Genomic DNA, 17495 nt, shown 5'->3' with positions numbered 1-17495 from the left:
GCACAAAAAAATCATTAAAAAAAAAAAAAACTGCGGTAATGCGAGATCAAATATTTATCGGCGTTAAATAATTATTGTCTTAACGCGATAATGAGTTAACTCGCCCAGCCCTAGTATAAACTGAAAATGATTCGATCTAAGAGTCTCAATTAAACGATAAAGACATTGTTTCCGACCCTTTAAGTGTGACTAAATGTGCATTTAAAAAACAAAGCTCTCCGTTAACGATCAATACCTCGTTGATCGGCCGATCAGTTCGGTTTTAAATCGACGTAAAAACATGCCTTTAAACTTTCCTATCCATTAAAGGCACAAAAGGCCAAAAAAAAATAATATATATATATACTTTTTTTTTTATTTTAAACTGCGTTAATGTGCGATAAAATATTTATCGGCGTTAAATAATTAACTAGTTAACTCGCCCAGCCCTAGTTTGTTTTTTAAAAGAAAACTTTACATTTTGACTATGATGGACTGGTGACTTGACCGGGGTACCCTGCCTTTCGGCAGCTGGGATAGGCTCCTCCCCCTCCGAGTTGGATGTGGTGGGTACAGAAAATGGATGGATGACCCATTCATTCTGACAATCAAAAATGGTCAGAGATATTCAGTGAGACCCAAAGTTTAATCCACCTAATTTACATGTGATGACATCACTTCATTATCTCTGACCGTTTTTAAGCTGCAGCCTGTTGAAATCTAAAAGTTTCCTTCAAAAAAATGGTTAAATCAGAACCAAATCTCTGCCATTTGGTGGTCAAACCACAGAAGAAGTGGTTCTGAGTGACAGCCCGCCCCTGTTATACGTCTGTTTTATTATTATTTTATGTGTAATTGCTGGTTTGGCGTGTTCAGGTGCAGCAGCTGCAGGGCGTGTACAACCTGCAGGAGCCTCACTTCTGGACCCTTTGCACCGACGTTTATATCGGAACGCTAAAGCTGCTGGTCGCTCCGGACGCCGACACTCGCTGGATCCTCAGCCAGACGCACAACATCTTCACACAGGTAAAGGAACGCACCGCCGCCCCTCCGGCCCACCCGCCGCGGTGACGCCAGCCGCCTTAAACGTGGTCATTTTTCCGTGTCTCCGCAGGCTGGCATCAGACAGCTGTACGTTCAGATCGACACGGCCGCCATGTAGAAGCTCCGCCTCCAAATGAAGGGACCAATCACATTCAATCTGCTGCTGCAGGTGACCTCTGACCCCTCAGTCACTGCAGGATTGACTCGAGAGGAAAGGGGGAGGGGCATAAAGAACTGATGGACTCAAACAGCTCCGCCCACTTCTTGTGTTTTTTTTTTTAAACTTACCTATCTGGGTTGTCGGGCAGGACCGCCCCCCCCCTCTTTCCCCTCCCCTCTGCACTTTGTTGACTGGAGCAAAGCATTCTGGGTAAGTGCCTTCATTGTGAATCAGAGACAATCTGAGCCCCTCCCACCACCGCTGACATCACTGCTGGAACGTGATTCGTCCGCAGTATGTGTGATGTCACTGTTTTTACTGTGCCAAAACGTGACCAAACCATGTGACCTGTCGGTGGGTTTCACACTTTTTCTTTCTTTGTTTTTGTTTTTTTTAAAGCCGTAATAATAAATAATTCTGTTTCTCCGAGCTGAGTTATTGATCTCCATCTTTATTGATGATATCAGAACTGTTCCTTTAAACGGTCACATGACTCAAATCTGTATCTTTCAGGCGATTCTTTTTTTAAAAAAAATCCATGTTGTGTGTGTAAATGTGAGGTTGCTGGCTTTATGAGGACAGATTTCTTGTTTAAACCCGTCACTGTGAGGACTTTTAGCCGAATTCGGCCTCAGGACCTCAGATCATTACAGGATTGGTCCCCACAAAGATAGAATGTCACGTTTAGGAGGTGTACGTTGAGCTGTCGATCATGCTCAGGTGTTGCAGTGCGTTGGGTTCTGCGCTCACTCGCAGCATCTCCACCTCCAGCGGGTGGAGTCGACTGGTGACGACCAACGAATGGAGCGGCCCACCGAGGTCACATGACGCCAGCTGCCGTAACGTCCCCGTGCGAATCGTCTGGTCATCGGAGCCGAGCCGAGCCACGCCGACACACACCGTGTCCTCGGTCACACCTGGAGGGGGAGGAGCAGAGAGAATAGGGCCTGCCATTAACAGCCAATCAGAAACAGGAGTTTCAACAGAGCATCCAGTGGACTCCAAGTATCCCATAATGCACTGTTAAAGGTAGTGGGGTGGTAACTAACTCAGCAGATATCCCATAATGCATTAAGCCAAAGTAGAAAGAGGCTGTGTTCGAAACCGCATACTACTCCTACTAACTTTCTGAGTTAGTATGCGAGTTTGAGTAAGTGAGAAGTTCCCGGATGCATACTAGATTCTCCTAAATGTTGGGTATGCATCATGAGGTTACTACTCATGCTCAAACTACCCAAGATGCAACGTAACGTGACGTCGCCGATCGTCATTTCCTGTCAAAACGGCAGTTTCAAGCTAGCTACAACGAGGGTAGGTTCACTTCCTGTTTTCAAAACAAAAGCACCAATTGTATGGTAATGGCTTTCCCTATGATAAAAGGCAACGGGTATTTTATTTTGTGAAAATAACCGGAAGTGCGTTAGCTCACTGCGGCTAGCTTTAGTAGCGCCGAATTCGTGGGAACAAAATGGTAAACAGCCGGTATTTTGTCAGGTTTTCAACACGTTGGGGATCTAAACGACTACTTTCTCACCTGAAAATGTTTCAAATGTTGCTAAAGTTTACAGAGTTTAGAGCTTAAGGGAAATCAGCTTCAGGCCGGCTGATTTCAGCTCGGGCAGGAGCGAAATGCATTGTGGGTAAATGCTCTGCATACTGTCTGATCGATAAGTATGCAGTATGGAAGTATGCGGTTTCTAACACAGCCCCAGAATACAGATATGGAAGGGATTTTGTGTTTACATTTTTTAAATAATTCAAGTTTTATTGTTTTTCTGTCCGGACACGAGAAGATTACAAGTTGTTTAAAGCTTTAAGTTTTCCAGAGAATCTCACGAGAGTTGATGTGATGTGGTCAATAAACTCAATCCAGGCTGATTTAAGGCGGTCTTTCTCCCCTTGATATGAGAAAGACCGCCTTAAATCAAACACGTTTAATAGGTCCAGTTGAATGGTAAGTTTTGTTTTTTTTTGCCTCATCGCCATGGTTACTGTCAGCCACAGCTTCCCGTATAGGAGTCAAAACAGGAAGCAGGGGAAGCTGTAGCTGACGGTAACCATGGCGATGAGGCAGAAAAGCGTACGGTACACTTGGACCGAACAAAAGGAGGAGGAGCTAACTGCTTTATGGAAACAGCACGAATGTTTCTGCGATGTTTCATCTGAAGTTAAAAACGCAGCTGTGCCTCAGAGAGTTTTCCACCAGGTGCATGATGGGGTGGCGGTCTTTTTAAATCTTTTTCCAAAGTTATCTAAGGTGTAAGTGATACAAGTTGGTTAAAAAAAAGATACAACCTTTGATATGATTCGTTGCTAACTAACCAACCTGTTAACCAGTTTGTGCTAACAGGATATTTGGTCAAAATGTCAACAAATTAAACCCTTTTCATTGAGATTTTCGGCCTGAAATCCTCAGAATGAGATGATTGTTTCACTTTGATTAAAGTTGTATCACAAACTTTGTTTAATAAAAAGTTTACCTTTTAACACGATTTAATCTTTTCATTAAGATTTTGACCAAAGATGCTTTTTTTTGTGTGTATTTAATCCTCCAAATATCAGTGATTTTTATATCAACAACTTTAATCATAAAATATTACGACAACAGTGATGAATTAGCATTAATTTAAGATTAAAGGGTCTCGTAAAGCAGACCAGGTGCGACTCACCGAGCTCCTCCCCCTCTTCTCTTCGCCTGTGGATGATCTGAATCAGCTGATCGGCGGCCTGACTGACCGTCATGAAGCGAGGAGGTTCGTAGATCTTCTTCCCTCTGAAATCAATAATCAATACAACACCGTCACAAAATGAGTCATGAATGATGAGTTTTAAGGTGGTATTTATGAGCATCCGTGAATATCAGCCAGACAGGAAGTCATGGATGATTTGAACATTAAAGGCTACACATTCTTTCCTTTTTTTTTAAACAATTTGACAGTTTTCTGGGGTCTTATTGAGATGGAAGAGGCAGGTTTGTTGGTTTAGGTTTCCCAAAGTGACTTTCTCTGACTGAACCGTGGAATTATATCAGTTTGAACCCAACAAGAAGGTTTAACCATCAGGGTTTAAATACGGTGTGTTTGCGTACGTTAGCAGTCAACAACACCTGGACATCTGTGTAATTTAACAGTAAACACGGACATAGTGGCTGTGTTCGAAACCGCATACTACATACTAATCGATCAGACAGTATGCAGAGCGTTTACCCACAATGCATTTCGCTCCTGCCCGAGCCGAAATCAGCCGGCCTGAAGCTGATTTCCCTTAAGCTCTAAACTCTGTAAACTTTAGCAACATTTGAAACATTTTCAGGTGAGAAAGTAGTCGTTTAGATCCCCAACGTGTTGAAAACCTGACAAAATACCGGCTATTTACAATTTTGTTCCCATGAATTCGGCGCTACTAAAGCTAGCCGCAGTGAGCAACGCACTTCCTGTTATTTTCACAAAATAAAATACCCGTTGCCTTTTATCATAGGGAAAGCCATTACCATACAATTGGTGCTTTTGTTTTGAAAACAGGAAGTGAACCTACCCTCGTTGTAGCTAGCTTGAAACTGCCGTTTTGACAGGAAATGACGATCGGCGACGTCACGTTACGTTGCATCTTGGGTAGTTTGAGTATGAGTAGTAACCTCATGATGCATACCCCAACATTTAGGAGATCTAGTATGCATCCGGGAACTTCTGCTTACTCAAACTCGCATAATAACTCAAAAAGTTAGTAGGAGTAGTAGGAGAAGTATGCGGTTTCGAACACAGCCAAGAAGCTGTTCCTCCAGTCAGAGCAGAAACCCTACATCTCTACATACAGATGCAGATAGTTACTCTGTTGATCCCAGAGGGGAATGGTTTAGCATGTAGCTGTAAGCTAGCAGCAGATGCTAGCAAACAATGCAGCCAGTCAGCTGATGTGAAAAGTCACAACTTAAACAGCAGCCTCGTGTTACCGTGGTTACCGTGGTTCTGTGGCTCAGAGCAAAGCCGGCGCCGCTGCACGCGCTCACTGAGGTTAACGCCACCATGACGTCACCAGACTGAACAGAAACCACCTGAGAGCAGCTGAGACCTCAGAGTGTGACCCAACCGGAGGACCCGGTTCTGGTTTCTTACCTCATCATGTTCTCGATGCTCTGCTCTTTGACTTTAATATCTGTAGAAACAAGAAGGGGGGGGGGGGGGGGACGGTTTTACTGTGTTTTTACTGCTCGTACTGAAAAGCTGATGATAGAATATCGATCTGTGATCACTTTGATCATCAAATCATTTACAGAGATTCCATTTTTCTACATTTTATGAAAACTTCTCAGTGAAAATGAGCGAATTTTGGTCTACAAAAATGTGTAAAAACAAAAATATTCCCTCAAACACATCAGTCCGAAACATCGATCATGTTTAAGTTATCAATATGTAAAATTAGAATAAGTGCTTAAACCTTACTTCCATTTTAAAACCCTGAATCATGAAAGTTGGGACTGAACAGTGATTTATACGTTTAGTTTCTCCTGTCAGACGGTCTGAACTCAAAATATTTCCCGTTTCATCTCAACAGCTTCATTTAATCTGTTAACAAACATAATTTCTGCATCTCAGACCAGCAACACGTCCCATAAAAGTCAGGACAGAGAATCTTCTCCCGCTCTGTGACGTTTTAATTTGTGTGTAAATGTTTTGTTGTTTGTGATCATCTTATAGTCTTATTATGAGCCGATTTATCATCATTATTACGGCTCTGGGTGCTTCTCTGTGGTTATTTAATTGATCTATAAGCTGTTTATGAATGAAATAATTAGGGCTGGGCAACGATTAAAATGTTTAATCGCATGATTTCCCTGATTAATCACGATTAATCTCATTTGTACGCAAAATCCAAAAATGAATCAAAAGTAGTGTATAGCTTTTAGCTTTTAGCTTTATTCTAAATGTGCTGCAGTATGAATAAAAGTGCCATAACATTTGTTGTGCAAACACACTTTTAACATCAGCATCTTTCTGTAGTTTTTATGTAGAAGCCTCGCTCCACTGTCTGTTTCCTTGAATGACTTGCTGCTATCAGTTGTGTGTTTTGCCTTTAAGTGATATTTTAGACTGGAACTACTACGCTGAGAAGACAATTCAACTTGGCAGAGTTTACAGATGACTTTGGTTCTGTCGACTCCGCCGTCTGGAAGAACTCTAACATGAAAATGGCCGAGTAAAAGTTCCGTACCCTTCTCCATGTTTGGTGGATCCGCCGATTACTTTCTTTTCCTGTTCCACAGCAGACAGCAGCAGACTTTTACAAAATAAAAGCCTGTGAGCAACAGACTTTTACAGAATAAAAGCCTGTGAGCAGCAGACTTTTACAATAATAAAATAAATAAATAAAACCTGCGCTAATGTACGCTAAAATTATTTGTCGGCGTTAAACAATTAACGAGTTAACTCGCCCGGCCCTAGAAATAACCAAATGAAAGCTTCTGAAGTTGATGGATGGTGAGCGTCTGACTCCATTCTTTTATTTCCTCTGATGAATATTAACAATGCTCAGACACCAGCAGGTTATCCACCTCCCCCCCAGACTGTTGGTTTAGGGGGACGGGGGGCCTTCAGGGGCCCCGGGCTGATTGATGGTGGTCTGGTTTGTTGGTTAACAGACACCTGGGGACTCCCTGAAGGCAGCGAGGAGGATGCAGCGTCTCACAGCGTGTGTTTGTGTGTCGTATCGATGTGAAGCTGCTCAAATTAAAGCTGAAATTTACATTTTCAACATTTCATTCGGTTTCTTCTCACCCAGCAGACAGAGCGTGTGCAGGCCAGCTGCTCTGTTTTTACAGATTTTGTCGTAGAAGCTCTCGGGTTTCCACGTCTCGGTCCAAAACACCAGCGACACCGTCTCCCCGAAGTTATACAGCTGATAAACAAACACACACACGGACATCAGCTGTTACCACATGGGCTTCACATGTGCCGACAAATAGGAAATCAAAGAGGAAATTCAGTTTGTTTCCCGTTTCATCAGCAGCTGCTCGTGTTGTGACACTTTGAGCTGGAACAAATCAGCAGATCTGAGTTATTGAGCCACCACATTTCTGGTTTTACGTCGGTCTCCCTTTAACTGCGTCCGTGCAGTGCTGCCTTTAAACCTTTTCATAAGAGGATGGAACACATGTTGAAACCCTTAGAGTGAAAACATTGGAATTATTCATTCATTTCAATCCTTCAAAATAACTGAGCAGCAGTTAATGAGCTGGATTCATATAGAAAAGCATCGAAGAGTAAATGTAACAGAGGTCACGAGTTGGTCTTTTTCAGACAGACACGAATATTAAACAGCCCAATATTTACAGTCCTGATCTAGAACCTCATTTCTTCCCGTTTCCTTCCAAACAGCCGGACTTTATTCTAACTTTTAAAGTGTCCTGATCAACAGTTCTGCAGCTTTCTGAAGCTCTTTCAGAGTTTTTCTTTGGACATTTTCTGCTCCCCCCCCCCCCATTTTCAGTCCAGTCCTTGTACCTTGTTTCTTTGTTCAGCCACTTTACTCTGACCTATGAACCATTCAGGCAGGAAAAAGAACACATCGTCCACATGTGGCAGAGCGGCGTAAATAAAACTAGATTACAGTGATTTAACAATAATTATTCAATTGGAAAATACTACAAAGGCAGAAAGTGTCAGCAACAAGTTGCAAAATACGTGGGAAAAGTGCATATGATAAAATGAAACGCCCAAATCTGTCAGAAGTAACGATTTCACCACTCAGAATTCCAAAGATTTGTGGATTTACTGAAATGGTAAAAAGATTTAGAGAATCAGATGAATCCACGAGCCACTTAACTCTGATTTATAACCATTCAGGCAGGAAAAAGGCTCCTAACTCAAGGGATGAACCAGTGTTGTGTCCACACAGAACAGACAACTTAGCAAAGAAGCCGTTTTAAACTGGATCTTTAGGCACTTTGTTCCCAGCAGCCTGTCACAGAGACGCATCATTTGTTCCCATTTCTTTAGTTGCCTCTATGAAAAACAGCTTCATAGTTTCAACTTTTTTGTACATTTACGTTTAAAACTGCTTTCAGTTACCAAAAGAGTCAAATTAATATAAGAAATTCAGTTTTAAAAAAATCCTAATCCCCAATATAATGAATGTTATCACATCTAAAAGTAGAAAAGTAGGAAAAAAACAGACAATAATAAGAATTATATATTATTCAACATCAAGAAAAAGTAAATAAGATTCCATTTAAAGCTTAAAAAAGGAATATAAGATATAATCTAATGACTAATTATGGAACAATTAATATAAATGAAATGATTAAACTGTTTTATGCCACCAGAAATGAATAATCTAGAAGCTCTTTGTGGGTTTTAGACTGGAATTAAGATTTGTTCCCATTTCTTTAGCTGCATGTGTGAAAAACAGCAAAGATAACACAGTGTGACAGACAGAAAACAGGATTTCTGCAGCAACAAGGTGATTCCCAAAGAGCTGTTAGCTGAAAACTTGGCATATCTCAGCATGGTGTGCAGTGTGTCCTTAAAACATTTGAGGAAACTGGACAAGTGGAGGACAGAAGAAGAAGTGTCAGGCCTAAAGAACTATCTCCAGCAGATGAACAGGATCTGAAAGTGATGTCCTTAAGAAAGAGGAAAACATCCAGCAAAGACCTGACACAGGAGCTGAGAGATGCATCTGGACCTTCAGCTGATCCATCTGCTGTTGGCCCAAGCCTCATCAGAAATGGGCTCCATGGAAGGGTGGCTGTCAGGAAGCCGTTCTCAAGGAAGGGAAACAGGGAGAAAAGGCTGAGCTGTGCCAAAGGACACAAGAAGTGGGCTGAAAATCAGTGGCAGCAGGTCTGATGGAGGGATGAATCCTCCCCAGAGCCCGGAGCTCAACATTACTGAAGCAGTGTGGGATCATGTTGGCAGAGAACGCAACAAAAGGCAGCCCACATCCAAAGAAGAGCTTTGGGATGTCCTTCAAGAAGCCTGGAGAACTATTCCTGAAGACTCCTTAAAGAAAGGACAGAAAGCTCGTCTGAGAGGGTTCAGGCTGTGCTGGAGGAGAAAGCAGCTCAGAGCAGATATTCACTTTAAAGCTGCTCAGAACTGAACTAACTCTGGTTCTGCCTCAGATTCTGGGTTTATGTTCATGTTGGAACATGTTTCAGTGAATCTCTGCAGCTGTTACCATGGAAACATCTGCAGATATTCACTTTAAAGCTGCTCAGAACTGAACTAACTCTGGTTCCATTTCCTCCCTCAGAGTAGAAAAGGCCTCAATTTCCTACAAGATAGGACCAAGCGAGTCTGGTTAATCTAACAGAATGAGGACAACGTGGGAAATCCAACTGGCTGATAATCAAAACAAGATGCGTGATGAAGCCAAACTGAGTCAGAAGTAGTCACAGTTCAGTAATAAACTCCCACAGGACAAGTTTTAGAAACTTATCTGTCAATAAAATGTTAAATTATATGATTAAAAACTATTTTTCTACTTTACCTGTGCTCTTTTGTCATTTTTCTCTCAGCATTAAATGTTAAAAATGTGTTTTTGTTCTAAACTAGATTTAAAATCACACAAACAGAAGCCTGGAGGGGTCCTGTGCTGAGTGGGCGACCCTCCGACAGCAGAGGCCGATGAAGCCGACTCCCAATGGAGGGAAAACCGGCCTCATTAGCATATCCCGCCCCTCATTAGCATATTAACAACCTCCCAGTGGAGCCGCCGTGTCAGCATTAAACCTGAGAGTGCGTTGATGTGTGTGGGAGGACAGCTGGGTCCTGCTTTGACAGCTCGGATATTGATGAGGTCACATTAATTTGATGCTTTCAGTGTTATAACAGTAATACAGTTTAATGAGTTTCATCAGGAGCAGCAGCAGCAGATGGGCCTGAACATCAGGGACGTCTCTGCCCTCTGCACCGACTCCCAGGAGGTTCAGCGTTAGGCTTGAAATAACCATCAACCACAAGGTGCTTCTCAAAGTAAAGGAGGGATCCTAAATGGCTGCTTTCTCAAAGAAATCAACAAATCATGTCGGTTTCTCCCAGTCAGCTGCATGTAAAACAAAGAAAAAGAGGTGCTAACAAAATGGGAATGCTGTAAAAGGGAAACATACAGGTTTAAAGAGTCAAAATAAAATGTCTGAAAATAGAAAATGTCCAAGAAAAGAAACAGGAGTCGATGTTTGTGAGAGAAGTGTCAGAAACCAGCTGAAGGAAAATCGGATTTCCAGCCAGAGAAGCCAAAGGAAAGCATCACTCAGTGGGGTCACATGGCACTGAAAGGATCGGATTATTGGCTAAATTACAATCAGATTGAGTTATTAAGTGCATGTATACACCTTAATCTGACTATAAATTGGATCGGATCGAATTCAGACCCCGAGATAACTGGGTTGAAAGTCACTGTAAACCTGCTTGTAGACGCTGAAGCACGTGGTGAATCAGACTTTGCGTTCTGCGCATGCTCCAGATGTTTTCCCGGGGTCGTGACCCGGAAGTCAAAGGAGACGATATTCCTGTTGTTGTCGCCGTCAAAAAGAAACAAAGCAACGTAAATTCATTGGAGTAACGGAGTTCCCTTAACCAATCATAATGTTTAGAAATGACGTTGGTTATGCGCCGAGGTTCATGCTTACTCTCGCGAGGCTCTAGCTCGCGAATCACGCTTCCCACATCCGCTTTCATTATACCGGTACCATTTGATAAATCAAACTTTTCCCAAAGCCAGTTGGAAGGAGAGCTTCGACATCCTTGCCACTAACAATATTGAAGAGGCATTCCTCTTGCTCTCGTTTTAATTGTGTAATGCTCTCCAGAGTTGAGACAACTTCATGGATAGCTTCTAGCGTTCTTCCGTCGCCATGTTTATTTCCGCTGCGGTTGAACTACAATTATATGGACTACAATGGACTCCGCGCGTGAGTTCTGCGTCACCACTCGCAACTGTTTGCTGATTGGCAAAACACTGAGCGAACCGAGGTAGGGGGATGGGCCAGACTATGTGCGGAGCCAAAATCTTTGGGCGGAAGTACGTAGGATGGCGTCGCCAGGCTAGAAAAAATGGTCCATGACGGCTCCGTCCTGAGAGCTGATCTGTTGGTGATTCCATCATTTTTTTTTTGTGCCAAGGGCTGTAAAAAGGATTCGACTTGGAAGAACCGTCCTACTTAGTACGGAAAAGGATAATGTTTACATTTTATACCCCGACTCCCAGGAAAATTGGCCTGGGAGAGAGTCAGAAGTACTCGAGTAGTCACAGTTCAGTAATAAACTCCCACAGGACAAGTTTTAGAAACTTATCTGTCAATAAAATGTTAAATTATATGATCTCAAACTATTTTTCTACTTTATCTGTGCTTTTTTTTAAAATTTTCTCTCAGCATTAAATGTTAAAAATGTGTTTTTGTTCTAAACTAGATTTAAAATCACACAAACAGAAGCGTTATGGTGTTGAGAAATGTTATGTTTGAGTTTATATTTTTCTTTTTCCCCTCTTCTTTGATTGCTTTTAATTTTTATTCTATTTTTTCTCTTTAAATTGCTTGTTTTTATGCTGCTTTATGCTGTTCTTTTAAATGCCTTGTCTTTATGTAAAGCACATTGAGTTGCCTGTGGTATGAAATGCGCTGTATAAATAAAGCTGCCTTGTCTTTAAATAAAACTAAAGACATACCTGCAGACCGCAGCAGCCCACAGCATTCATGATGGAAGCGTTGTGGATTACTTTGTACGGTATCCCAGCAGTCACTGCTCTGAGGACCAGGTCACTGTGGGTGGTGGCTCTACAGGTAGCACAAAAACAAAACTGTGTTTTAATAAAAATCCATTAAAACATCTGGACATCAGTTCAGCTTCTGAACATGACAGACTCACAGATACTGGTCTAACCAACCAGTATCTGTGACCAACTAACCAACAAGAGCAGCAGAAACAGGAGGTTTGTGTGATAAAACTGAAGGACTTTTAGTTTTCTTTTCATGTAAACTGTAAAAACAAAGTGTCAGCAACAAGTTGCAAAATACGCGGGAAAAGTGTATAAAGAGAGTATATGATAAAATGAAATGCCCAAATCTGTCAGAAGTAACGATTTCACCACTCAGAATTCCAAAGATTTGTGGATTTACTGAAATCGTTAAAAGATTTAGAAAATCAGATTAATGAATTCCAGCATTCGCTGCTCTGAGGACCAGGTCACTGTGGGTGGTGGCTCTACAGGTAGCACAAAAACAAAACTGTGTTTTAATAAAAATCCATTAAAACATCTGGACATCAGTTCAGCTTCTGAACATGGCAAACCAACAAAAGCAGCAGAAACAGGAGGTTTGTCTGATACAACTGAAGGACTTTTAGTTTTCTTTTCATGTAAACTGTAAAAACAAACAGCGTTTGAGAGTCGGACGGAGCAGGCGTGCAGCTCGGCACTCTGTTATTAACTCAGAGGAATCTGGTGGTTTTGAGGAGAAATGAGCCAAAATGAGGGCCGAGCAGCTCTGAGACAAACCTCTGTGGTCACATCAAACTCCGCTGCGATCCAACATGCTGACGCAGCAGGCCTCAGATCTGTGGGGGTGATACGAGCTGCCGGTTGCATAGTCCTGATACGTGGATGATGTGACTCACCCAAACGGGTCGCCCACCACCAGGAACGCCACGTCAATTACATCTGCGTCCTTCAAGATCTCATCAGCTCCCTGTTCTACGAGGTCCCTGTCAGCCAGGATCAGCTGCTTCCCGTAGTACTCCTCCTGAGGAAAAGATAACAGTTAACACACAGTTAGGGGGCTTTACATATTGTTTGAGCAACCAATTCGCCACTGAAGAACATGTTTCAGGGCTAAAATATCTGTGAAATAAGCTAACATACTGCCAAAGATGCTGCTACAAAGGCAAAAACACTGGTGATGTATTGAACACGCCAAAAAGCTACCATTGAAGTGCAAAGACACTGCTGAAAGATCTAAAACACAGCTGACATAATGCTGAAGAAGGAAATATAGACAGTCAGTGGATACTGGACGCAGGAGCGGCCACGGAAGAGTGGTGCTCCTCTATTTTGAACTGTGCGAGCAGGTTTGGGGTGGCAAATGCAATAAGGCCAGAATCGTTTGCACAAACGTAAAAATCAGTAGAACTTTAACATCATCCATGATAATCCTGATCAGAAGCCAAACAAACTGTAAACATAAGGCGCTCGCATGACGATAAGCATTTTCTAGCGCATAATGTGACGTTTAAGAACCTAAAACGCCGTTTCTCCCAGTTGACACGGCAACACATAACCGGCGTTATCAGAAATCTCCGCTTTGGCCGGAGGTTTTAGAAATAATCGTTTTCTGTGATTAAAAACGGGGTTTTGGTGTAAATGAGAGGCCAAACCGCAGGAAAATATCTGCGTCTTCCTATCGTGTAAACGGGGCCTAAGTATGCGAGTTTGAGTAAGCGAGAAGTTCCTACTAAAACTAGTTCATACTAGATTCTCCGAAATGTTGGGTATGCATCATGAGGTTACTACTCATACTCAAACTACCCAAGATGCAACGTAACGTGACGTCGCAGATCGTCAGTTCCTGTCAAAACGGCAGTTTCAAGCTAGCTACAACGAGGGTAGGTTCACTTCCTGTTTTCAAAACAAAAGCACCAATTGTATAGTAATGGCTTTCCCTATGATAAAAGGCAACGGGTATTTTATTTTGTGAAAATAACCGGAAGTGCGTTGCTCACTGCGGCTAGCTTTAGTAGCGCCGAATTCATGGGAACAAAATTGTAAACAGCCGGTATTTTGTCAGGTTTTCAACACGTTGGGGATCTAAACGACTACTTTCTCACCTGAAAATGTTTCAAATGTTGCTAAAGTTTACAGAGTTTAGAGCTTAAGAGAAATCAGCTTCAGGCCGGCTGATTTCGGCTCGGGCAGGAGCGCAATGCATTGTGGGTAAATGCTCTGCATACTGTCTGATCGATCAGTATGTAGTATTGTTATCTCGGGCGACGATCAGCAGTGAATCAACTTCAATTTATCTGCTAGCATTGCTGCTAAAATACCTAACGATGCTAAAGGAGTTGCTGAAGAAGATAAGACATCCTACTGAAATAGTTCAAATAGCCAACAACCTGCCTCGAAAAGATGACACATATGATACAACTACTAGAGAAACTGCATGAAAGTTAAACTGCTACAATAATAAATGTGCTAAAGCTTTTATGTGCTAAAATAGCTCCTAAAAATGTAAAAAACATTTCAAACAGTTACCACATTGCCAAAGCAGTTGCTCAGAGAGCTAATACTCTACTAATCCAGTTAACATATTTATACAGTAACTAATTTAAAGGCTAGATAATAAATGCCTGTGAAGACGCTGACACTTTGCTAAAGTAGTTAAGTGCTAGCATTGCTGCTAAAGAAATTAAAACACTGATAAAGGGGCTGCTGAAGAAGCCAGTTTATCTCATTAAAGGTACTGCTAAATGCCTGCATTGCAAAATGATTTAAAAAAAAAAAAAGAAAATGAAATACTACCGAAGCTGCTTAAAAGTTAATAAACTGCTAAAACAATTGACAATGTGCTAAAGCTGTCATGTGCTAAGGTAGCTCCTACAAATGTATATAAAAAAAAAACATTTTAAAAGAGTTAACAGTTTGCTAAAGTGGATGTCAAACAAGCTAACACACAGTTAAATGTGTTAATATTTTTCAAATGTAGTTGGGAAGAAAGCTAAAACTACTTAGTACATTGGTAAAGATGCTGCCAAAGCTAACATACTGCTAACTGGTAACGACTTACCAGTTAACCGCTTAACTGGCAGCTAAAAAGCTAATAGCCTGCTAAAACAGTAAACACACGAGTAAAAGCTCTGCTACAACGGCTAACACACCAATTCACTGCAGTCATAAGCCACGGACAGCTAGGAACCTTCATAAGGTTTAATCAGTTTTAATGAACTTAGCTGTGCAATAGTTAATTAAAACATTGTTCACATAAAATGAATTAATATCATCAAAGTTAATTATTTCACTTTACAATGAAAGTCATCCATTTACCGACGTAAACAACTAAGAAGACCAACATCTGCAGCCTACTGAATCACATAATGTGGAAGCCACTGATGCTTGAGAAATGTTTTATTAATCTACAAAGTGAAGGAGCACTAGATGAACCAAAAATAACCTGACAGATTATTATATGAACAGTTTATTATTATTATAATATGGCAGTCATACAGACGGTTTTCCTACTTTGTGCATCAAATGTGCAGAGAATGAAACTTAAAGGACTCAAAGCAGCATTAGCATGTGTAGCTGCTAACAGAACCACCACACACTGCTTACAGCGATATGAGACACCTAACATTACTGCATAAACTAGTATTAATAATATTGAATTTAATTAAATATAATCTGTCGAGCAGAGGTTATTCTGGATGACTCGTTTCCCTGACCCTGGCTACAACTGGGATGCCAACTCATTTTGGACTAGAGTTGGGTTTTCTGCACCGAGAGTGAAATTATTTCACAATAAGTCAATAAATTATCATTAAATCAAGCAAATTAATTACATTTTTTATAAAGTTTCCATAAAACAGCTACTGGAGTTGAGTTTTCACAGAGTAGGCGTTAAAGAATCCGACATCCACCCAAAAAGCCCAGTCTACTGTGATTGGTCAGCTTGAGTGGTCTGATAAGGCACAGCCAATCATTTTAAACGAGTACCCCAAGTACAGGATGAGTCATCAACACCAATTTTACAGGAAATGACCAAATCTGAAATATCATTAAGACTGCTTTAAAAAACTTTTAGACCTGATTATTATGTATAAAAGTACATTGTAAAACATAACTTATATAAACATAAATGTCAATTTTAGTTTGAGACCATTTAAATCTAAAACTTAATAATATTAAGCTGATTAGGGCCACTATGCATCTATTCTATCCGCTCTTTTTTAATTATCTCAGTTTTATACATATTTTATTCAATTAATTTTATTGCACTTGTGGAAGGCTTTTAATGCCCTGCAGCACTTTTTCCATTTCTGAATCGTATTTTATGTTTTGTTTTATGTATTGTTGTTTTTATCCTGTTGTAAAGCACTTTGAGTACCAGTTGGCTATTGTAAAGGGCTATATAAATAAAGTTTGATTGATTGATTGATTGAATATTACTCATATTTCTTCTCTCAGACAGCTGGAACTAGTTTTTAAGGACTGGATGTTTGCGTTTTCACTCTTTTAATCCTCCCAGATACTAATATCCATCATCTTTATCCATTAATTTTATTTTGTTTGCACTGAAAAACACTGCTCGTATTATTATTATTATTATTATTATTATTATTATTATCAATGTTTTTCACTTTGCTAATAAGAAATATTATAAAACGGTGAAGAGGTTGATGTTAAACATGTGTAAGTGAGCTGGTACATAATCAGGTTCAGTTCATGTGTCAGATATAGTAACTTAAGTCCCTTACATAAGAATAAATGTTTTGCTGTGTGTATCTAATATTCATCTAAAGCGTAAACTTCTCTCCGGGCTGCCTGGACTCACCAGCGCTTCCTTCCCCACGGTGAGGATGGAGGTGTAGGCCTCCAGGTAAACCCTGGAGCAGCTCTTTACCGCCTGCAGACCCTTCACCGTGATGTCGGCGGCGTCCCCGAGTCCCAGGCCGATGAGATACAGCATGCTGCCGGCCCCGCTGTCACCGCTGCGGCTCCAAAACTTCACCACATAAAGCCTGAAGGAGACAAATCAGCACTTAACTTGACGTTTTCCCACTTTCACGTGTGGTCTCACTGTTCCGACTGGAATCCGGCTTGCTGTAAAATGTTTACAGTTTACGACAGTTACAACCGTAATACGTTCTGCCCTTAAGCGGACGGACGTGACGCCGAACTCAATTGGAAAAAACAATATTTTAAAGGTTTTACCGTCTTGTGGTGAGTTTAGTTCCAAAAATATTAACATGCATTTACTCTCGTATTGCATTAAAACCAAGCCTTTAATTCGGTGGACATCTAATCAAATTATTATTTATATCTCACAATTTTACACAATCTATATTTGTTATTATAGATGTCTGCATGTGGTTTGCAGGTGAAAACTTTATAATAATACATGCATGGTGGAATTAATCTATGCCGAACTGAAGAGACTTTCATAATTTTCTAGAGAAGACAAAAATTTAATTAAAAAACTATATTTTAAACCGATTAAAAATGTTTGAAACCAAACAGGTCCGGTGTTCAAAAAGTCAGTTAGCTTTTTCTCTGTCACATCTTCGAGCATATGTTTACACTTTAATTTAGTTGGTTTATGGGAAGC

At 40.9% G+C, this 17495-nt stretch overlaps 2 protein-coding genes across 3 annotated transcripts in view; one reads left to right on the top strand and one right to left on the bottom strand.

The window, feature by feature from the left end:
* slc30a7 (solute carrier family 30 member 7) overlaps positions 1-1612 on the top strand; it is an 18892-nt gene extending 17280 nt beyond the window's left edge. The window contains exons 10-11 of the mRNA XM_075486056.1: positions 856-1005; positions 1094-1612. Coding sequence (XP_075342171.1) covers positions 856-1005; positions 1094-1141 — 198 coding nt within the window. The 3' untranslated portion in view covers positions 1142-1612. The remainder of the gene's footprint in view (positions 1-855; positions 1006-1093) is intronic.
* Positions 1581-17495, bottom strand: part of dph5 (diphthamide biosynthesis 5) — a 27733-nt gene continuing 11818 nt past the window's right edge. For both annotated transcript variants that reach the window (XM_075486057.1, XM_075486058.1), the window contains 7 exons: positions 16722-16908; positions 12796-12920; positions 11849-11957; positions 6955-7075; positions 5296-5335; positions 3853-3956; positions 1581-2100 (listed from right to left, as the gene is read on the bottom strand). In XM_075486057.1, coding sequence (XP_075342172.1) covers positions 1868-2100; positions 3853-3956; positions 5296-5335; positions 6955-7075; positions 11849-11957; positions 12796-12920; positions 16722-16908 — 919 coding nt within the window. In that variant the 3' untranslated portion in view covers positions 1581-1867. The remainder of the gene's footprint in view (positions 2101-3852; positions 3957-5295; positions 5336-6954; positions 7076-11848; positions 11958-12795; positions 12921-16721; positions 16909-17495) is intronic.

This window comes from Odontesthes bonariensis, chromosome 15 (genome assembly GCF_027942865.1).
Source record: "Odontesthes bonariensis isolate fOdoBon6 chromosome 15, fOdoBon6.hap1, whole genome shotgun sequence".
Lineage (NCBI taxonomy): Eukaryota > Metazoa > Chordata > Actinopteri > Atheriniformes > Atherinopsidae > Odontesthes > Odontesthes bonariensis.
This window is presented reverse-complemented; position numbering and strand designations above follow the sequence as displayed.